The sequence below is a fragment of the Selaginella moellendorffii genome, unplaced genomic scaffold (genome assembly GCF_000143415.4).
Source record: "Selaginella moellendorffii unplaced genomic scaffold, v1.0 SELMOscaffold_37, whole genome shotgun sequence".
NCBI lineage: Eukaryota > Viridiplantae > Streptophyta > Lycopodiopsida > Selaginellales > Selaginellaceae > Selaginella > Selaginella moellendorffii.
Genome location: NW_003314298.1, coordinates 806,388 through 826,130, shown reverse-complemented (window position 1 = coordinate 826,130; position 19,743 = coordinate 806,388). Strand labels below are relative to the sequence as shown.

Genomic DNA, 19,743 nt, shown 5'->3' with positions numbered 1-19,743 from the left:
TTTTAGTTTATTCTACCATTTAATAATAGATTAGTTGTTATTCATTAGATTAAGTCTGTATTTATAATTTATAAACATGTTTATAATGTATAAACTTTCTTAAACACTTCTTTCATGTTTAATTAATCTTGATTTATAACATATAAACCTGTTTATAATTATTGATCAATTGGATTATTTAATAATACTATGAGGGCCAAGTGTACGGCTACGATGCCGTATACTAATATTAGCGTAGTGGATTTTGGTAGCCGTCGGATTGGTTTCAATCCGGACCACTCACTCCTGTATATAAGCTAGGGTTTTTGGGTTAATGGATATGCACATTTCTATATTCCCTTTCCATATTCCATGCACTCACATTGGTGGAGATGAGGGGCACCTTTGATTGTCCCTGGGGAGTGCTTGGATTTGGGATTTCGGTTTAGATCTAGCTTTTGCATCGTCTAGATCTAGCTTTTTGGGATTTCGGTTTAGATCTAGCCTTTTCCATTTCCTTTCTTTTGTTCTTTCCTTTTAGGATTTTGGTTTCGATCTAGCTTTTTGCATTGTCTAGATCTACCATTTCTTTCCAGCTTTTTTATCATTTCTCTTCTTTTGCTCTTTCTTTTTCGTTCATCTTCATGGCCGATCCACAATCTCCTCCTTTGACTCTAGAGCAGCAGTTGGTTCAATTGCTTGATGCTATGCACTTGCAATTGAACAACCAAACTCAGTTGATGGCAGCGTTCACGGCACGTGGTACAACTCCTCCTGCTCTTGGTGCCAATCCTCGCGTTCGACCGGAGTTCTTTCGCGGGAATCCTGGGGATGATGTGTACCATTGGTTCGATCACTTTACGGTGATTGCCACATATCATTCTTGGGATGATGCTCGACAATTGCGTGAGTTTCCCACGTGTCTCCATGGGACGGCATTGCAGTGGTACAATGGTTTGAGCGTAGCTACTCGTGGGGATTGGAGTGTTCTCCCGGACGTCTTCAAACGCGCCTTCGGACATGCCGATGATTGTAATGATGCTTTCCAACAATTGCATCGTCTTCGCCAAGGGCCATTGGAGTCGGTGATGCAATTTGGCATTCGTTTCCGAAGTCTTTTGCTTCGTGCGAAGCCAAATATGTCAGAGCGGATCAAGCTAGGAATGTTGTGGCTAGCACTTCGTCAAGATCTTGTCGGACTTGTGCATGCACTTGCTCCTGCCACCCTTGACGATGCTCTTCGCTTGGCACAACGTTATGAGACGTCGCCTCTTCCACTTCTCGCTGCACGTCCTTCCGCTCCACTTCTTATGGGTGATGGTCCTGTTCCAATGGAGGTTGATGCTGCTGCTGCTCGAGTCCAAGGACAAGCGCGAGGACGTGGTCGTGGCCGTGATGTTCGCTGCTGGGCGTGTGATGAAGTTGGTCATACTTATCGGCGTTGCCGTCGTTTTCCGGATTGGCGACCTCCATTTCCTGGGTGGAGACCTTGGCGTCATCAACGTCCCCTGGGTGCTGCTGCAGTAGAAGGTCTGGACACCGAGATGCATCTGGGAAACGAGGAGTCACACGAGTAACGGAGGGACCTTGCGCGCATAAATCAGTGACCCCTCCATCTTTCTTTCGGGAGTATCATCAAGGGGTTCACTCGGCACCAGTTCATCCAGTTTTTACTTTCCAAGCTCGTTTTTATAACAAGAAGTCTCCTATTATTCTCTCCGTGTTGGTTGATACAGGTTCGAGTTTATCTTCTATTGCTCGACCTGTTGCCACACGTTGTCGTCTACACTTGCGTCGTGCGGCAGAACCAGTTTTCATTCTTTATGGCAACGGCCGTACACATGCATGTGCACAGGATGAGGTGGACCTGGTTGTGCGTGTGGGCGATCTCGAGCTTGAGTTGCAGTCGTTGCGGGTGGTGCCGAGTCAAGCTTTTGACCTCATTCTTGGTATGGATTGGTTGCAGCGCAATCATGCCAAGTGTGACTTTGAGGCTTCTCCCCCTTGTCTCATACTTCCTTATGTTTCATCCATTCCTCTCACTTCCATACCTCTTCGTCCCTCTACTTCTACCTCTGCTTCCATTACTTTTGTTTCCCCACTCTTTCCTTCTGTGTTTCCATCTTGTTCTGCTTTTCCCTTTTCCGATCCCTCCGACGATCTTTGTGTTGTAGCAGTTGACCGGCTCATGAAGGAGTATTCTGATCTCTTTGAATTTGACCTATCGTCTGGGGCCAAGATTGCCACATGTCATCCAATTCCAACTGGGGATGCTCGTCCAATCAAGGTTCCTGTTTGTCGTAGGTCACCTAAGGAGATCAAAATTTTACGAGCAAACGTCAAGGAAATGCTGGAAAAGGGTGTTATTCGGAAGTCACGGAGTCCTTGGGATGTGAACCTCATCTTGTGATGAAGCCTGATGGGAGTATTCGTTTTTGCATCGACTATTGTCCGTTAAACGAAGTGATGATCCCAGATGTGTATCCTCTTCCTCACACTGCTGATCTCTTGAATCGTCTGGGGCGGAGTCGTTGGTTCACCAAGCTAGATCTTGCTTCTGGGTATTGGCAAGTACCGATGGCCGAAGAAGATATTCCTAAGACTGCTTTTCGTACACCATTTGGTTTGTACGAGTTCTTGGTGATGCCGTTTGGTTTGAACAATGCTCCAGCAACTTTCCAGCGGATGATGGACGAGGTTCTTTGCGATATGCCGGAGGTGACTGTTGACTTCATTGATGATGTTTTGATCCACTCGGAGGGGACGTGGGAGGAGCACGTTCGTGATGTTTGTAAAGTGTTGGATCAGCTACGCGACGTTGGTTTAAAGCTGAAGCGGTCGAAGTGCGTGTTTGGGTCCAAGGACACAACTTATCTTGGGTACCGTATTTCTCGTGAGGGTTTGCAAGTTGATCTTGACAAACTTGTGGCTGTTCTAAAGTTCCCTACTCCGAAGTGTGTGAATGATGTGCAGCGCTTTTTGGGTAAGGTGCAGTATCTTGGTCGTTTTGTGGATCATCTTTCCGATCGCACTACACCATTGCGAGCGTTGCTGAAGTCATCAACGTCATCTTTCATCTGGTCTCTGGATTGTGAGTAGGCGTTCGTGGATCTCAAGGAGCTATTGACGACTCCTCCAGTTTTGGCATATCCTGACTACACTCGACCTTTTATTTTGCGCGTGGATGCTTCTGACATTGGTCTTGGAGGTGTGTTGATGCAAGAGAGCTCGAGTGTGCCTGGTCAGCGCCATCCCATTGCATACATAAGCCGTACATTACAACCAGCGGAGATGAACTACTCCACGACGGAGAAGGAGTGTTTAGCAGCAGTCTGGGGTTTTGAGAAACTTCATGCATATCTACATGGTTCTCGGACGTTACTTGAAGGTGACCATGCTGCTGTTACTTCATTATTGAAGCGGAAGAACCTGGTTGGTCGTACGGCTCGATGGGCTTTGAAGCTTCAGATATATGATTTCGATGTTGTTCATCGCCCAGGGAGTTCTATGGCTGATGCTGATGCCCTTTCTTGAGCTCCTCTTCCTTCTCCACTCACTTCTCATCATTCTGACGAACCTGTTGTTCCAGCATCTGTGGATTTTCTAGATGAGGATTCTGTGCCGTTGGCGGTTGCTGTCCTTGACGTTCAGTGTCCACAGGGTGCAGAGCAAGATCTGCCTTCTCTTGAGGAGGTTCGCGAGGCTCAAAAGATTGAGCCGTGGATTCGAAGGCTTCGAGATGGGTTTGAGAATCTTGCATCACTTGCTGATGACTTGCCTTTCCGGCATTTACATTCTCAATATCGCCTTGAAGATGGCCTTCTTTATTTTGTGGGGACAGATCCTGATGATCATTTACGACTGGTGGTACCTTCGGTGTTTATTCCGCGGTTTCTCCATGCCTACCATGATTCTCCTGTTCTAGGTGGGCATATGGGACACCGTCGTGTCACCGAGAAGCTGCGCAGGTCTTTGTATTGGCCGGAGATGCGACATGATATTATCCGGTATGTGCGTAGCTGCGTTTGGTGCCAAGCTCGTAATACTCCCCCTTGTGCTACGGAAGGACGGTTGGAGTCAATTGTAGTTTCCCGTCCATTTGAGTTGGTGGCGTTTGATCTTATGGGACCTTTTCCACGATCGACTGCTGGCAATGAGTATGTTATTATTGCTTCTGACTACTTGACTCGTTGGGTGGAAGTTGGTGCTCTTGCTAGTGCCTCTGCAACTGCTGTTGGATACTTCCTCCTCAATCGAGTGGTGTTCCAGCATTCCTGTCCAGAGCGGATTCTTTCGGATAATGGTCCTGCATTTATGGCTGAGGTATTTCATGTTTTGACATCTCGGTTCGGGATACGCCACACTTTTACGAGTGCTTATCATCCACAATCAGATGGTCTGGTGGAACGGCTCGTTCGGACATTCAAAGGGATGATTTCGAAGTATGTGAACTTTCAGCATTCGGATTGGGATGGTTATTTGCCGTCTCTTCGATATGCCTATGTCACAGGGGTGCAGAGTTCTGTTGGTGCTTCACCATATAAACTTTTATATGGTCATGATCCAATATTACCAACAGAGTTGGGTTTACCTTCGCGATTGCCACGAGCTCCTGATGCTAGGTCATGGGATCAGTATTTGACAAGCATTCTTCCACTTGTCCGAGCAGAGTCTGCCAAACACTTAGGCTGCGTACAAGTGGGACAACAACGGCGCTACAACTCCCATCATCGTCCACCTGTGGAGTACAAAGTGAATGATTTGGTGTTAGTTCGTTTTCCCCATCTTACGGTACGTGGTTTATCTAAGGGGCTCCTTGCGCAGTGGAAAGGACCGTATTGGGTGTTGCGGCAAGTTGGACCGCAAGTTTATGAGGTTCGGCATGACATTCAGCAAACCGATCCTCCGGAGATTGTGCATGTGCAGCGGTTAAAACGCTTCATACAAAGGGATCAGGAGCAGTTAAAACCGTCTACAGATCCGCCGATGCCTCCTCCTGACGTTCCTCCAGATCCCGACCTATCTACAAGAGAACCCTGACGGCCTTCCATTATTCCGAGAGGAGGGGATGATGTGAAGGCCAAGTGTACGACTACGATGCCGTATACTAATATTAGCATAGTGAATTTTGGTAGCCGTCGGATTGGTTTCAATCCGGACCACTCGCTCCTGTATATAAGCTAGGGTTTTTGGGTTAATGGATATGCACATTTCTGTATTCCCTTTCCATATTCCATGCACTCACAATACTAAATAATCATAAACTTCCAATTGAATTAATAAATAATAAGTAATAAAACTCTGTTCAAACCAAAATGTTTACAATTCTGTTTGCACCTATTCAGCTAACTCTTCAGCAATGGCCAAAAAGACATCACTCTTCTCCTACTCTTAAACCCCTGCTGCTTCTTTTGATGAGATTTGATGGTGCTATCATGTCAAAGTATTTAAGAGAAAGCATTAGAAATTAAATAGCACTTACTAAAAGATGTGCTTACAACACTTCTCTTGCCTTCTCCGAGCTTTGCATATCATCTGGATCGTCACTCTTGAGTGTCTTTTTTAGTTCCTCCAGTGAAGCTGGCAGTTCCTTGATCTCGTGCATCAAGTACCCAAGTGACCACAAGTCCACTCGATAGTCATGCTCCTCCGTGATCTCTGGCGCATGGCTGGTAGTGGACACCTGTGTCTTGAGGCGTAGTGGATGCATTGTCAACATCAATGAGCCACCAAGTACCTAAGTTGTAGTCACAAATGAAAATGCGAAACTTTAATGAATTGAAATCAATGTACCTGTGTCGAAGTTCTTTATATCCCTTTGCATCCAATGAATATCCTTCAAGGTGTTGATCACGTCAAGCAATGCCATCACTAACTCTTGAACCGTCGTTCGTGTCGTTTTGCAGACATCACTGTCTTTGCTGGATCGTTCAAAGCCAACTTGGCATACATATCTTTCACCTCTGTAAATGGACAAATCAGTAAGCCATGATCAGAAACGGCAGATGACTTACCACAGCGGATTCGTATGTCTTCTTGACTGACTTATGTCCATCAACTTCGTTTTGGTCTTGAGAGTATACTGGTCTAGCGCCACGTTATGTGCCTCAAGTAGCCTGATGAACACTGAGTACAATGCAAGCAAAGTTGAAGATGCATACCATCCAGCTCCAGCTTTAGAAGTTCCCAGCACTTTGATTTGCCAAACTTGCACTTCTGAGCCGGGTCTGCTGTTATTGCCATCAGTTGAACTTTGAAGCCGTTCGCAGCATATCCGAGAATGTAATCCACCCCGTGATACATCCAAACTGGCTTAATCTTAGCGGTTATCTCGAGCACCGGATTTTCACCTATCTTTCTTTTCTTCTGATATAATCACCAGAGGCCTGTCGTTCAAAACGAAGAGCACATTATCTGGTCGTCTGCTTCCCGTACACGTCCTCACAGACGTGTCCCAGAAGTCTTTTTGCCACAGCTGCATGGTATCCCTTAGCCAGCGGTCCCAGGTTGATCTCAACGCAAACCGCCCTTGTCGCTCAAAGCCTCCAAGAAGGTTTTCGATATGAAACTCATCAACCTCTCGAGCGTTGAAGGACGCAGTGGTATGCGCAGACCTTCAGGAACTGTCTTCAAGAAACGCGGACTGATTTGCGTTCTTTCTTTTTCTACGCCCGCCATTCACACCCAAGGAAGGCAGTTGGAATTGTTGGACGATGTCGTTCCAAGGGTACGATCCGAACTGCACAGCAGCTCAACTTACTCATTTCCAGCAACTTGGACAATTCGTCAAGCTTTCTTTTGAGCTCTGCAGAGCCACCTTCTTCTTCCGGAGGGAGAGCTGCCGCCTCACAACGGAGATTCAACCATGCCTTTCATACTTCCAACTCTTCCCTCAGTATGTTCGCCTCCTTCTGACCCTCGAGATCCGCGTGTTTAGTCGCGTTTTTAGCCTCCGCCTCAACCACCTTCAACCGCTCAGTTCCCACTTCCAACTCTTCCCTTAGTCGTCCCGTTTCCTTCTTTGCCTGGAGAGCCTTCCCCTTAGCCTCCAGAGCCCCTTCCTTAGCCTGAATAGTTAGTTGATCAAAACATGATTTAGATTGTTTCTAGAGTTTGAATCGCCCCATAGATATGGATTAGGGTTTGTGGTGAATACCCTTTTTCTTTAAAATAAATCTAGAAACTGTAGCCAACGGTAACTATGCCACGTGGCATGGGGCATTTGAAATGCTTGAGCTGCTTTGTCGGCTCCTCATTTTTAGGTCACGCCGGAAGCCCTCGCTCGGGGAGAGGAGAGAGGGACGGCACCGCGGCGCGCCAAGCGGTAGATCGTAGGTAGCTAGGGATGTTCACGGAAGGGCTAGATCACAGCGCTCTCCAGTGGGTTCGCCAGGTGGAGAGCTTCAGGGAGGATCGGGATTCGGCATTCGAGGTAGAGGAAGAAGAAGACGAGTATGTGTCCACGGATGTAACCTTCGACGGCGAAGCTACTGCGGCAGCAGCAGCCACTACATCCACTGCTTCTTCCGAGTTTGAGAATGCAAAGATCTCGGCACTTGACCAGGTAGAGGAAGAAGATCAAGAAGAAGAGTCTGCGTCCACGGAAGTAAACTTTGATGGAGGAGCAATACATTTGGATGGAGGAGCAGTGAATTTCGACGGAGGAGCAGTAAATTTCGATGGAGGAGCAGTAAACTTCGATGGAGGAGTGAATTTCGATGGAGGAGAGACAGCAGCAGCGGCAGCAGCGACTACAACAGCACCAACAGCAGCTTCTTCCGACTTTGAGAGCACAAAGATATCAACGCTTGACAGTGGCCACGCTGCATGGCAAGCGATCATCGCCTACGAGGCTTGCATTCGCCTGTGCCTTCATGCTTGGTCTCGAGGCTGCGCCGAGGCTCCCGAGTTTTTGCGTGACGAGTGCATTCTACTCCGGACAAGTTTCGGGTAATATGCTTTTCATTTTTCTTCTTTGGTTTCATGCTTTTCATGGTTTTCTCAGATTGCAACAACTTCTTCTACAGCCGTACGGGGAATCGTCGACCAAGGAGTCGCAATATGATGTGGACGCTCGATCGGGATCGAAAGCAAAAGCGACTGTTGGGAAAGTCAAAGTGCAAGGTACGTGATTTCATTTCCTTTTTGTCATTTCCAAGGGTGGAGGATGGGGAGGAATGAGGTGTGAGCTAGCATTCTAATCTGCACAATTCTGTGCTGGGTTGGGAGCAGTTCGTAAAGTGAAGTTGATTATGAGGATGCGTTCCGGATGCCAGTTTCCATCTCTCGCCGAAACCTTTTCCAACGTTTATTCTGTGGGTAGACGCTCTTCTAACAAACTTTGGTCGGGCTGGGGGGCAGTGAGGAAGATTCGCGTCATTCCTCGTCAACCGTTGCGAGCAAACAGCATGCAAGGGCCGTCAAACGTGCAAAACAGCGGCTACTTGAATACTGGAGCACAGTATATGAGACAGGTTTCCGGGCTGTTGAAAGCTGGAGTAAACACCTTGCGCAGTGCGTCGCTCCTAGAGTCACAAGGTGAAGATTTTCATGCATCTTTTCCCAACGAACCACATTTGCTCGCAGATTCGTATTTCTGCGTGCTGAAGCTGAGAAGCTCTCCCGAAAGTGAGGCTGTCCGCGTGCAACCTGGTGGTGGAGAAGTGTCCATCTTGTAAGTGGATTTATTTATTTCGAATTGGAGAAAAGAAAGAGACTGATTTGAGTTCTTTCTTTTTTCTAACAGCCACCCGGAAGTTACAGCGGATGAGTTGCTAGTCGAAGTTTCTGACTGCAAAGGATCCTTACTTGGTCGTGCTACTGCTCAACTCTCAGCTACGGATGAGATGGTAATGTATTCCTTATTTATGTTTCAAACACAAGTAACCCGTGAATGTTTCAGAGCGACCGTGTGCGGTGGTGGCCAATCTATAACGAGCCCGATCATGAATGCGTTGGAAAATTGCAGCTGTTTATCAGCTATGTTACGACATCGTCGGAATTAGGCCCGGGAAAGGTGACTAAATCTTGCTTTTTTTCTCTAGCGTTCTTATGTGCGTTTATCTTTTTCAGTGGGGTGCTGTAGGGGAGACTGTCGCTTACGACATTGTTCTGGAGGTGGCTATGAAAGTGCACCAATTTGGACGGCGAAGGCTACGATTGTATGGGTCCTGGCAATGGCTTCTGTGCGAGTTTGCTGTGTATTACGGTGTTTCAGACATTTACACGAAACTGAGGTACGCTTTCGATTTCAAACTGAGACGCCTGAATGGAGTCCTTCAGGTACCTTGCATGTGTCATGGATGTGGCCACGCCTACCGAAGATTGCCTATCATTGATTTATGAGCTGTTGATTCCTATTATCACTGCGAGGGATGAGAGTGAGCTTAATCGACAGGAGGTAAGATCGCGTTGTACAAAAGAACTGAGTACTTACGATTATTGCTCGCTAGAAACGGATTTTTGCAGATGTTGAAGAACAACTTTCGCAACTTCTGGCTTTTGTTTTTGAGAACTACAAGTCTCTCGACGAGTCATCACCTTCTGGTTTTATAGATTTTTTCCAGCCGCCGTCTGGTGTAGCTGCACCCAGTCTCTCACCGGCAGTGCAAGTTTTTACCTTGCTGAACGACATACTCTCGACAGAAGCGCAAGCGACGCTTCGCAATTACTTCCAGGCAAGAACTTGAGATGATTTTCTTTCTCTTACGTGGTTTCTGATCAGACTGCTGCGAGGAAAAGATGCAAGCGACTCATGGCGGAAACTGATGAATTTGTTGCGACTACAAATGACGGGTTTTTGGCGGATCCCCTGTCACTTGCCACCGCATACCTTAAAATGAAAAATCTGTGCTCTTGTGTTAGCGCAGAGATTGCCACGGACATGGAAATCCACAACCAACATGTACTTCCAAGGTACTCGACTCTGAACTTTCGTTGTAGCAGCCTCAAGTTATTGTTTGCAGCTCAATTGACTTGCCGAACATAACGGCGAGCATCTACAATGTGGAGGTTTGCAATCGGCTCCGAGCGTTTCTGGTCGCCTGTCCCCCTTCGAGCCCATCGCCACCTGTTGCGGATCTACTTATCGCGACGGCTAATTTCCAGCGTGACTTGTCGTCATGGGGTGTAAAGTAAGAAATGTTTACGAGCAGGATTTCTGACAAGTGTATGTAAGGAATATTGCAGGTCTGTCAAGGGAGGTGTGGATGCAAAAGACCTGTTTCACCTCTACATCGTTCTGTGGATTCAAGAAAAAAGACTTCAATTATTGGAAGTCTGCAAATTCGATAAAGTTAAGCGCTTTTTCATACTAGCTGCGTATCTGACAAATTCCTGCAGGTGCGCCTAGCTGGTGTAACAACTCAACACGGTACTGCGCCTTTCGTTGAGGAGGTTTATGAAAGAATGAAAGAAACACTAAGCGAGTATGACGTGATTATCAGCCGCTGGCCAGAGTACACATTTGTTCTAGAGAATGTAAGGGTGACCCGACTGTTATGTTTTAAATCTATTCTCAATGTTTATTTTCATGTAGGCGGTGGCTGACGTCGAAAGGGCCGTCTTAACTGCATTGGAGAAGCACTACGCAGATGTTCTTGTGCCGTTGAAAGAAGTGATGGTACCAAAGAAGTTCACTTTGCAATATATGCAGAAGCTAGCAAGGCGGAGGTCTCTGACACTATATAGTGTGCCTAACCAGGTAAGTATCCTAGATTTCAGTCGCGTATTCGCTGGCTCGATCCTAATGACTATCATAAATTTAACAGCTCGGAGTTGTTCTCAACACAATAAAGCGGTTGTTGGACACATTGCGTCCAAAGCTAGAGACGCAATTGAAAGCATGGGTTGCATGCCTCCCTGTTGACGGTGCTTCTCTTGGAAAGATGGTCTTCGGGGAGCGGCTGAACGAAGTGACGGTCGCATTGCGAACGAAGTACAGGAGTCTACTCCAAGCAATTGTGGAAAAGCTAGCAGATAACGTAAGATGTTTTCGTTACTTTCATTGTTTACATCTTCATGCTGCAGGCGCGGCTTCATCCGAGCACCAAGCTGAAAAGGATCTTGGAAGATACAAGAGAAGCCGCTGGAGAAACCGATATGCGAGAACGCATGCAACATCTCAACACTCAGCTTCTTGAAACAATCTCACATCTTCACGAAGTGTTTACTACACGAGTCTTCGTTGCCGTTTCTCGAGGTTACTGGGATCGGATGGCGAAGGTATTCAGCTCGTTTTTTTCGCTTGTGTTTTTGACGCGCTCTTCTCTTCAGGACGTGCTTCATTTTCTGGAGAACCGAAAGGAGAACAGGTCGTGGTACAAATCCTCGTGCTTTGCTCTTGGGGTATGTTTTAAAAAATTTCGAAGTCGTGTGAGCTCATGTCATTTAATTTCTTTTACTGCTTTGCGAAGGTTTTGGACGACATCTTTGCATCGCAGATGCAGCGGTTGCAAGGGAATTCTCTTCATGAAAAAGACTTGGAGCCTCCTCGATCTGTGATGGAAGCACGCTCGATGCTCTCCAAAGACGTACGTAACGGGCTCGACTCATCCAGCTACTTGTTTTGAGGCTACTAACTAGTGTTGCTACTGCCTCATTTTTGTGAGAAGCTGTTCCTGGACCAGCTTCTCTCTGCTATGTACATAGCCGACGATACTTCTTTCTTGAATAACATGAACTGATGAGTCCATCGCAACCAGAGGTTTGTTTACAGCGCAATGAGAATGCAGCATCTCTCCGGGAAGAAAGCGAGAACGTGATAGTGCAGGTACCCGTGAACGAAGCGCAACGGAACCAAGGTTCTTAGTTTCTTTTCTTTGTCTCTGATATGCTTTTCTTTTGGCTGCAGTTTCGCGAAGTCTGCTTCTGAACAAAGTTCTGAAAGTTCGTGACCACGGTAATATGTTCGCTTAACAATCGGAAGGTTTTAAAATCTTTGTTGTAATCTCAGAGAAATAGCTCGCAAAATTGAAGAAGAGATGGCCTGTGAAAGGACACGACTCCAGGGTGGATTTCCGTGGTCATCAGTCGACTTCGTTTGCCGTGAAGAAATGACCTGGTGGAATCTATCTTGCACGCCAATTTCCATTGCACCAGCTGTGGTGAGTACTTTCCCGCCTGCATGCTTTTGCTTTAGCGGAGTTAACGTACCTCTTGACAAGGAATACATCTGCGACGCACCACAACAATGACCAAAGTAAATGATCTTCTCGCAAGGTACACATTTTCCACTGTTGATGGCTTGGCCTTGACGTTTTTTCATCTTCTCGTGTTGCCGGGACTCTTTCCAGCCAGGAAGCAACTCGCTTGCGATCTCGTACGAGACATTTTCTTATCTTCACCGCAAGAACATAGAAGATCTTTATGCTGCTCCCCACTACAAACAGATGCTCAACACAGTCGACTGATCCAGGTACGTGTTTTGAGTGTTGCTACCGCCTCTTTGTTGAGCTCTTCATCTCTGGAACTTGCTATCGTTTCTTTAGATGTCCACGAGGGAGGAGATGGTGGCTTTCACAGCGAAAACGCGTTAGCACCGATTAAGAAATTTTATTATGGTGATGTTTACATTGTATTTTGTGTTAAGGATCCGTGGCGCAATGGCTAGCGCGTCTGACTCCAGATCAGAAGGCTGTGTGTTCGAGTCACACCGGGTTCATACAAAAATTTCTTGTTCTTTTGTTCTGGAAGAATTTATCTTGGCCTTCAAATTCCAACGGTGTCACTTACGCCAGCTGTGACTTTCCCGCCAGCTATGCATGCTAAAACTCTTTAGGGGTTTTGGGTCCTTCTTTTGGTCCTCTGGAGCGCCAAGAGAGCCAATCTTTGATCGATCGGCTTCTGGAGAGGTAAAATCTGGATGGATGTCGATCGCTTGAGCGTGATCTGTGGATCTTGACGCAGCATTCTTATCCAATCGTCCTCTGCTGGCACTCTCGATTGTTTGTGATTTCTCGGGGATTGGATATGGAGAATGTCGGCTGGCTGTATGAATTCCTGGTGGCAAAAGCGGCAGAGATTTCGGCGGCAGGATCTCAGCGTGCGGCCGTGATCTCGATCTCGCTCTTCGTATCGTTGCTGTGCGTGTGCATTGTCATCGGCCATTACTACGAGGAGAATCGCTGGCTGAATCAAGCGACCATTGCGATTATCCTGGTATGATTTATTGAAACCATCTCTCGATAGAAACTTTTTCTCTACATGATCTTTTTTCTATCAGGGTTGTGCTGTCGGCTTCGTGATCTATATCCTCACGAGCAATTGCTTTTCATCTACCTTCTTCCTCCTATAATCTTCAATGCGGGGTAAACTGGCTCTCCCTTTGATCACGTATCTTTCTTTTTCTCTTGGCATAGCTTTCAAGTGAAAAAGAAGCAATTCTTTCACAACTTTGGAACGATCATGCTCTTTGGCGGATCCGGTGTCTTGATCTCGGCATCCATCGTCACAGCTGGTTTGATTTTTCCATGGCGATGCTGTTCAACTTTAACACGCTACTGGCATTTTTGCAGGATGCAAGTACATGTTTCCGCGGCTAAAACTTGGAAATCTGCAAATGAGAGATTACTTGGGTGAGCAAGGCTAAATCGATCGACTAATGTCATTGTCTTCCAATCGCTGTTGGGTGTTTGCAGCTCTTGGGACAATCTTCTCGGCGACAGACACCGTGGCAACTTTACAGGTTTTGTCTCGTCGTGCTTGTTTATAATTTCATGATTTCTTTCTCTGCCAGTTGCTGCACCAAGACGAAACTCCTCTACTTTACAGTCTTGTGTTTGGGGAAGGGGTGGTTAACGATGCAACCGCTGTTGTTTTGTTCCGAGCTGTTCAGAGGTTTGAAGAGGCTGGATTGGATGGAAAAGCAGCGCTGAGAATGATCTATGAATTTGTCTACCTCTTCTCAGTGAGCACCGTGCTTGGAGTTGTGGTAAGTCGTTAGTTCTCTGTTAAATCTTGGGCTAATTCTCATGAACTTAGATTGGACTGATCGCAGCTTATGTTCTCAAGAGTCTATACTTCGGGAAGTACGTGTTCTTACAGTTGTTTTGGCGCGTGTGTTTACGTCACAGTTCACACAGTGCAGGCACTCCACGGATAAAGAGATTGCACTGATGGCTTTGATGGCGTATCTGTCTTATATGTTGGCTGAGGTTTGCCTATAATCGTTTCTTCCTCAACGATAATTTGTTTATTTTCAGCTATTCCAATGGAGCGGGATACTTTCGGTTTTCTTTTGCGGCATTTTCATGTCCCACTACGGCTGGCACAATGTTTCTGGCAGTTCCAAAATCACATCCAAGTAAGAGCCATGGTAAAGTAAGCTCTTGTTATCACTGACGTAAAACTCCGGTGGAGCAGGCATGCTTTCGCTACCTTTTCTTCCATTTCCGAAAGCTTCATGTTCTTGTACGTGGGGACAAATGTTTTCAACGTGAACATATGGCAACTTGTCGATGTCAGGCAAGTGGGAGTACTTTCATTCTGAACTTGATCACTAATACAACTTGAATCTGGAATGAATGCAGAGCCGCATCACTGAGTTGTGCTATGCTGCTGGCGCTAACTCCTCTCGGGAGGGCGGCATTTGTCTTTCCAATGTCCGCCATCTCCAACTATGCCCGTGGTTCATCAAGCGTGAAGCTGCGCTTTAGGCACCAGGTAATTCTAGCGTAGTGAGATAGCAAAGGGAAAGAAAACTACTGCTTAAAAAGTACCAGAGCCAGTTTTTTCACCACGATTTGTTTTTCACAGGTGATTATTTGGTGGTCCGGGATAATGCGGGGAGCAGTCTCCATCGCCCTTGCGTACCAGCAGGTACACAAGCATCTAATCAGAAAAGATCATCGCCATTTTCTTTGTTTCTCAGTTCTCAACGTCAAGTGGAACCATGAACGCGGACTATGCAACCATGATCTATAGCACAACTGGAGTAGTACTCTTCACAACCTTGGTACGTAAAATTTTCTTCCTGAAACTGACAAGATTTGCTAACTTCGTTTTCTATAAGGTGGTGGGAGTTGTCACAAAACCGCTGATTGCAACACTACTCCCTCACCACTTACGGCATCTGGAGCCTTCGTCCCCGAAAGATGAAGAAGCAAACGAAGATGGGTCGTCAACCTTTCTCCGGCGGAGCAGCCTCAGCATGCTTCTCGCCAATCCAACCTCGGCAGTGCATAGCCTGTGGAGAGGCTTCGATGATTCTTACATGCGACCATTCTTTGGAGGTGGCGGGCCTGTTCGCTGGGAACCCTAGTAAAAATTAGGGCCGGTTCGAGGTACAAAGAATGGCAACGCCGCGGGATCTCGGCTACTACATGCCGGCGGAGTGGGAGCGCCATTCTGGCTGCTGGATGGGTTGGCCGGTAAGTTAGTGTTGTTGCTTTCTTCTTTCTCATTTTTTTTTCTTTCTAGGAACGCACTGACAATTGGAGAGACGATGCGAAGCCCGCGCAAGCTGCTTTCGTCGAGGTCGCTACCGCGATTTCTCAATTCGAGGACGTGACTGTGTGCGCAAGCGCTGCTCAGGTTGAGCTTGGCTTGGATTGTTTAGCGGTTCTTACTTGTTCTTCCATTTGCAGTGGGAGAATGCGAGGAGCCAGCTGCCCAAGCGTGTCCGTGTGATCGAGATGAGCATGAGCGACTCGTGGTTCCGGGACACGGGACCAACCGTAAGCAAATTCTTGCTTTAAGATGATGACGTTTTGCGTGTAGTTTGTAGTGAAGAGAGTACGTTTGCCAGGCGCCGGTGGTGGTACTGCTGGAATCGACTGGACTTTTAATGCGTGGGGAGGTCAGTGTTGATGGAACTGTTGTTAGAAGCTCATTTGTTCTTCCAGGAGCTACTGCTGGATGTTACAGGAACTGGGAGTTCGACAGCCTCGTTGCTAGAAAGGTGAGAACGATTTGCATTTATATCCGGCTAGCTCGAGCTAAATGACCAGTTTAGATCCTCGAAGTTGCACGTTTGCCGCGATTCTCGCACACAATGGTCCTGGAAGGGGGTGCTATTCATGTTGACGGCGAAGGTATGAAAAGAATCGCAACTCTTCTGTGTTTATTTCGTTTTTTTTGTGCAAAGGGACTTGTTTGACGACGGAAGAATGTCTGCTGAACCCAAACCGAAATGCGAGCATGACAAAGCAAGAGATTGAGGAACAGCTGAAGCTCTACTTGGGAGTTGAGGCCGTTATTTGGCTGCCACGAGGACTACATGGTATGAAACTTGAGTCTTTTTCTTTTTTTTTTCTACAGCAAGCTTGAAACAAAACAAATGATCTGCTGGTCGATTTGTATAGGCGACAACGACACAAATGGCCACGTTGACAACATGTGTTGCTTCGTGAGGCCGGGCGTGGTCCTACTCTCTTGGGTGGACGACGAAGCTGATCCTCAGTACGAACGATCTCTGGAAGCTTTCAACTTGCTCACCTCGTGCAAGGATGCTAGAGGCCGATCGCTGCAAGTCGTCAAGATCCACATCCCAGGCCCGCTCTACAGATCTCCGGAGGAAGCTGCTGGTGTCAAGGTTCGGTTCGCTCGCTTGGCTTTTGTTTCCACTTTGTTGGCGAAACTCAATCTCAGGAGCTCAGTGCTGTGTCAAGACCAGCCGGAGAACGTCTCGCAGCTTCATACGTGAACTTCTACATCGCAAACGGTGGCATTGTGGCACCGGCTTTCGGCGACGCTGCCAGAGACGAACAAGCCTTCAAAGTTTTGAGCGAAGCTTTTCCAAACCGTAAGGTAGAACTTTCCATTTCATAGCTGTACAGCTTAAATCTCTCGTTTTTTCCAGGTGGTGATGGTGAAGCGAGGGAGAGAGATCGTTTTGGGCGGTGGGAACATCCACTGTATAACTCTACAACAACCGTCTGGACTCTAGCGGCGTATGTATGAGCGGATGTATCCACGTACAGTGGGGCCGGAGAAAGCTACGCACGCGTTTGTTACATACGACGATGGCAAATACTCACGTGGGCAGCTTTGAAGCAGGCAAGGAAATTATGCGGTGCCGCCCATGTTAGTGTGGAACCTGGGAACATCCAAAAAGTAAAATAAAGTGGAGTGGAGGTCGTGTTTGATTCGCGTTTCTAAAAGACAGTCTCCCCGTAAGCCAAAGTTCTGTACTGATTGATATAACTTTGTGCTTGGCTGGATTCGTTTTCTAGAAACCAGTCCCAGGAACTTGTCATGAAGATGGGTGTTGCGAAATTGGAGACGTCGAGAGACCCAAGTCAAAACCATCTGGAAATGTGGTGATCCCAGCGATTGATCCCTGGATCATTCAGTTCCAGATCACTCACTTCATTGTGCGAGAGATGATGCAAGAGCCATTGTCTGTTCCGTGCGTGATGAAAGAGAGATTTCTCTTGCCTGTCCAAAGCGTGGATGAAAGTTTGGAGCTTTGCACAGCTCAAGCCGGACCAAGCTGTGCTGTGACACCTTTTACTACATTTGTGACCGGCTAGGAGCCGGTCGTCACGCCGCCAGGCCGGGACAAATGCCGGTCGCGGTACGGAGTGCCACGCCAGCCCTTGCACGGTCCAAGCTGGATGCAGCATATTCACCAGGAGGAAGCTTCCGCATTGCCTTCGCGGAAGCTCCGCGGTCTAGTGTAAAGCGTGCGTGCATATATTCATCCCCTCCCTTTATTTTTCTTTCGACCGCCTCAATCGCCACCTAAACACGTGGCCGACTTTCAAGCCAGCGCCCACATTTTTCCTCCTCGTCTTTTTTTCTTTTGTGTGTTCTTTCTTCCACTTGATTGATCCATCGCTGTGATGATCACGTAAGGAGCTATCGAGAAGAAGAGGAAGAGATTATTCATCCGCACGCCAGCCAGCGAGATTCGGTCAAGAAAGAGAGGCGAGCGCAATCCAATCGCCTTAGAAAGCTCGGCATTCCTCGGGAGCTCATCGATCCAATTTCGGTCGATCGATCTATGGACAGCGGCGGCAAGCCGCGCACAGCGCCTCCATCCGAGCAGCTCAACCTCCCCGCGGGCTTTCGATTCCACCCCACGGACGAGGAGCTCGTCGTGAGCTACCTGGCGATCAAGGCGGAGAGCCGGCCATTCGCGATCCCTATCATCGCCGAGATCGATCTCTACAAGTTTGATCCGTGGGAGCTCCCGGAGAAGGCCCTGTTTGGGGAGAGGGAGTGGTACTTCTTTAGCCCCAGGGACCGGAAGTACCCCAATGGCGCGCGCCCCAACCGGGCTGCCGCATCCGGGTATTGGAAGGCCACCGGCACGGACAAGCCCATTCTTAGCAAGGGCAAGAAGGTAGGGGTGAAGAAGGCGCTCGTCTTCTACAAGGGCAAGGCGCCCAAGGGATCCAAGACGAATTGGATCATGCACGAGTACCGCCTCGCCGATAGCAGCGCCAAGGCCGCCGCAGCGATTCCGGCCATGCGCAAGAAAGGATCGCTCAGGGTAAGAAGAATCTCCGTCATCGCCTCAGTCATGGCTTCTTTCTTGCATTCTTTGTGGTGAAATCCTCGATTTCCTGGTGAAATTCGCGTTTCTTGCTTGAATCGGCGGGCTCGATCTCTCGAGAAATCCATGAAATCCTTGCTTTTCTGGCATTCTTTGTGGTGAAATCCTCCATTCTTTGGCGATTTCTTGGTGAAACCCTCGTTTCTTCTGGAATCGGCTGGCGCTTGCGAGAAGTACATGAAATCCTTGCTTTCTTGCATTCTGTGGTGAAAATCCTCGATGCTTTGCCGAAATCCTCGTTTCCTCTAGAGTTTTCATGGTGAATCATCGATTCTTTCGAGAGATCGTGTCTTGTGAGGTCATTTCTTCCAGTTTTTCTCATCGATTTTTTTTCCAGCTCGACGACTGGGTACTGTGCCGGATTTACAAGAAGAGCAGTGGAGCATTCAAGCCGATGCTATCCGGCAGCACCACGCCCAGGAGCAGCATGAAATCCGAGCCGCCAGAGGAGGAGCTCGACGACGTTCTAGCATCTCTCCCCGACATCGACGACAACTCTCGCCTCTACAAAATCCCACCCTTCGGATCATCCTCGTCGGCGCAGCTAGCCACGCAGTTCGTAGGAGGTTTATCGTCAGCTCCTCCGCCACCCCAGCAGCAGGAACTCTTCGAATCCTCGTCCCAGCAGCAGCAAACTTCCGAGAGCTTCGATCACTACCACCATCAATCCTCGTCACTTACCAGCGGTGGCTATGGCGGCGGCGGCGGCGGCGGCTATGGCTTCCAGACCTTCTTGGGCGATAAGTTCCACAATACCGGCAACACGACCATGGTGATGATGAGCAAGGTGAATCCCTGGGCCTACGATCAATCTCTCAACACCCAATCGTTCCAGGCTGCCAATACTCCCCCGAGCTCTTCGCAGCAGCCCAGGATCATCAATCCTCCTCCCATGAAGCTGGAGTCGGTGCCCAGCAACATCAGCGAGATCTTGCTCCAGATCCAGCAGAGTTCCGCCGCCGCCGCCGCCGCCGCCAAGAAGAGGCCGCGCTTGGAATTCGAGGACGAGGACGACGTCCGGAGTACGTGCCGATCGCCCATCCCGCGGGCCAAGCAGGGATTTGCCTACGATCTGTCCACCGCGATGCTCTACTCGTGATCTTCTCGAGCGGCGGCGGCCATCGCATTTTCTTCTCGGTGAAAGATCGGTGGAGAATCGATGCTAGAAGAGAGTGAGTTTAGAGAAAATACCAGAGAATGTTTTTTGATTCTCTTCCTCTGATGTACAGATATTGTGATGTTAAACCGAAGGAAAAAAAAAAAAA

General features: G+C 47.9%; 3 protein-coding genes, 1 long non-coding RNA gene, 1 other non-coding gene and 1 pseudogene across 6 annotated transcripts; all 6 read left to right on the top strand.

Moving 5' to 3' along the window:
* The first annotated feature begins 7,254 nt into the window (after positions 1-7,254).
* LOC9653701 lies at positions 7,255-11,677 on the top strand. Of its 2 annotated transcripts, none has more exons than XM_024683515.1 (18): positions 7,255-7,929; positions 7,985-8,103; positions 8,341-8,517; positions 8,566-8,653; positions 8,726-8,828; positions 8,882-8,995; positions 9,052-9,215; positions 9,262-9,379; positions 9,432-9,656; positions 9,704-9,894; positions 9,945-10,112; positions 10,168-10,273; positions 10,321-10,458; positions 10,517-10,681; positions 10,749-10,961; positions 11,008-11,202; positions 11,254-11,325; positions 11,394-11,677. In XM_024683515.1, the coding sequence occupies exons 1-18, from the start codon at positions 7,325-7,327 to the stop codon at positions 11,547-11,549; spliced, it is 3,117 nt and encodes a 1,038-aa protein (XP_024539283.1). In that variant the 5' UTR covers positions 7,255-7,324; the 3' UTR covers positions 11,550-11,677. The 2 variants fall into 2 exon arrangements, with proteins under 2 accessions (XP_024539283.1, XP_024539282.1); XM_024683514.1 differs by having other exon boundaries at positions 8,212-8,517.
* A 588-nt stretch (positions 11,678-12,265) lies between these two features.
* Positions 12,266-12,695, top strand: LOC112349289. The gene is made up of 2 exons (XR_002993345.1): positions 12,266-12,394; positions 12,468-12,695. It is a non-coding gene; the product is annotated as an uncharacterized LOC112349289 (long non-coding RNA).
* TRNAW-CCA lies at positions 12,568-12,640 on the top strand. Its single transcript has one exon. It is a non-coding gene; the product is annotated as a tRNA-Trp (tRNA).
* Positions 12,696-12,765: 70 nt separating the features above from the next.
* LOC9653700 lies at positions 12,766-15,255 on the top strand (annotated as a pseudogene).
* LOC9653699 (agmatine deiminase) lies at positions 15,170-17,078 on the top strand. Its single transcript, XM_002978500.2, has 10 exons — positions 15,170-15,347; positions 15,397-15,510; positions 15,564-15,653; positions 15,697-15,775; positions 15,822-15,877; positions 15,932-16,010; positions 16,064-16,198; positions 16,281-16,510; positions 16,567-16,725; positions 16,778-17,078. Exons 1-10 carry the CDS (start codon positions 15,270-15,272, stop codon positions 16,862-16,864), a joined length of 1,107 nt encoding a protein of 368 aa, XP_002978546.1. The 5' UTR covers positions 15,170-15,269; the 3' UTR covers positions 16,865-17,078.
* A 553-nt stretch (positions 17,079-17,631) lies between these two features.
* On the top strand, positions 17,632-19,729 carry LOC9653698 (NAC domain-containing protein 72). Its single transcript, XM_002978499.2, has 2 exons — positions 17,632-18,415; positions 18,816-19,729. The coding sequence occupies exons 1-2, from the start codon at positions 17,924-17,926 to the stop codon at positions 19,575-19,577; spliced, it is 1,254 nt and encodes a 417-aa protein (XP_002978545.2). The 5' UTR covers positions 17,632-17,923; the 3' UTR covers positions 19,578-19,729.
* The last annotated feature ends 14 nt before the right edge of the window (positions 19,730-19,743 follow it).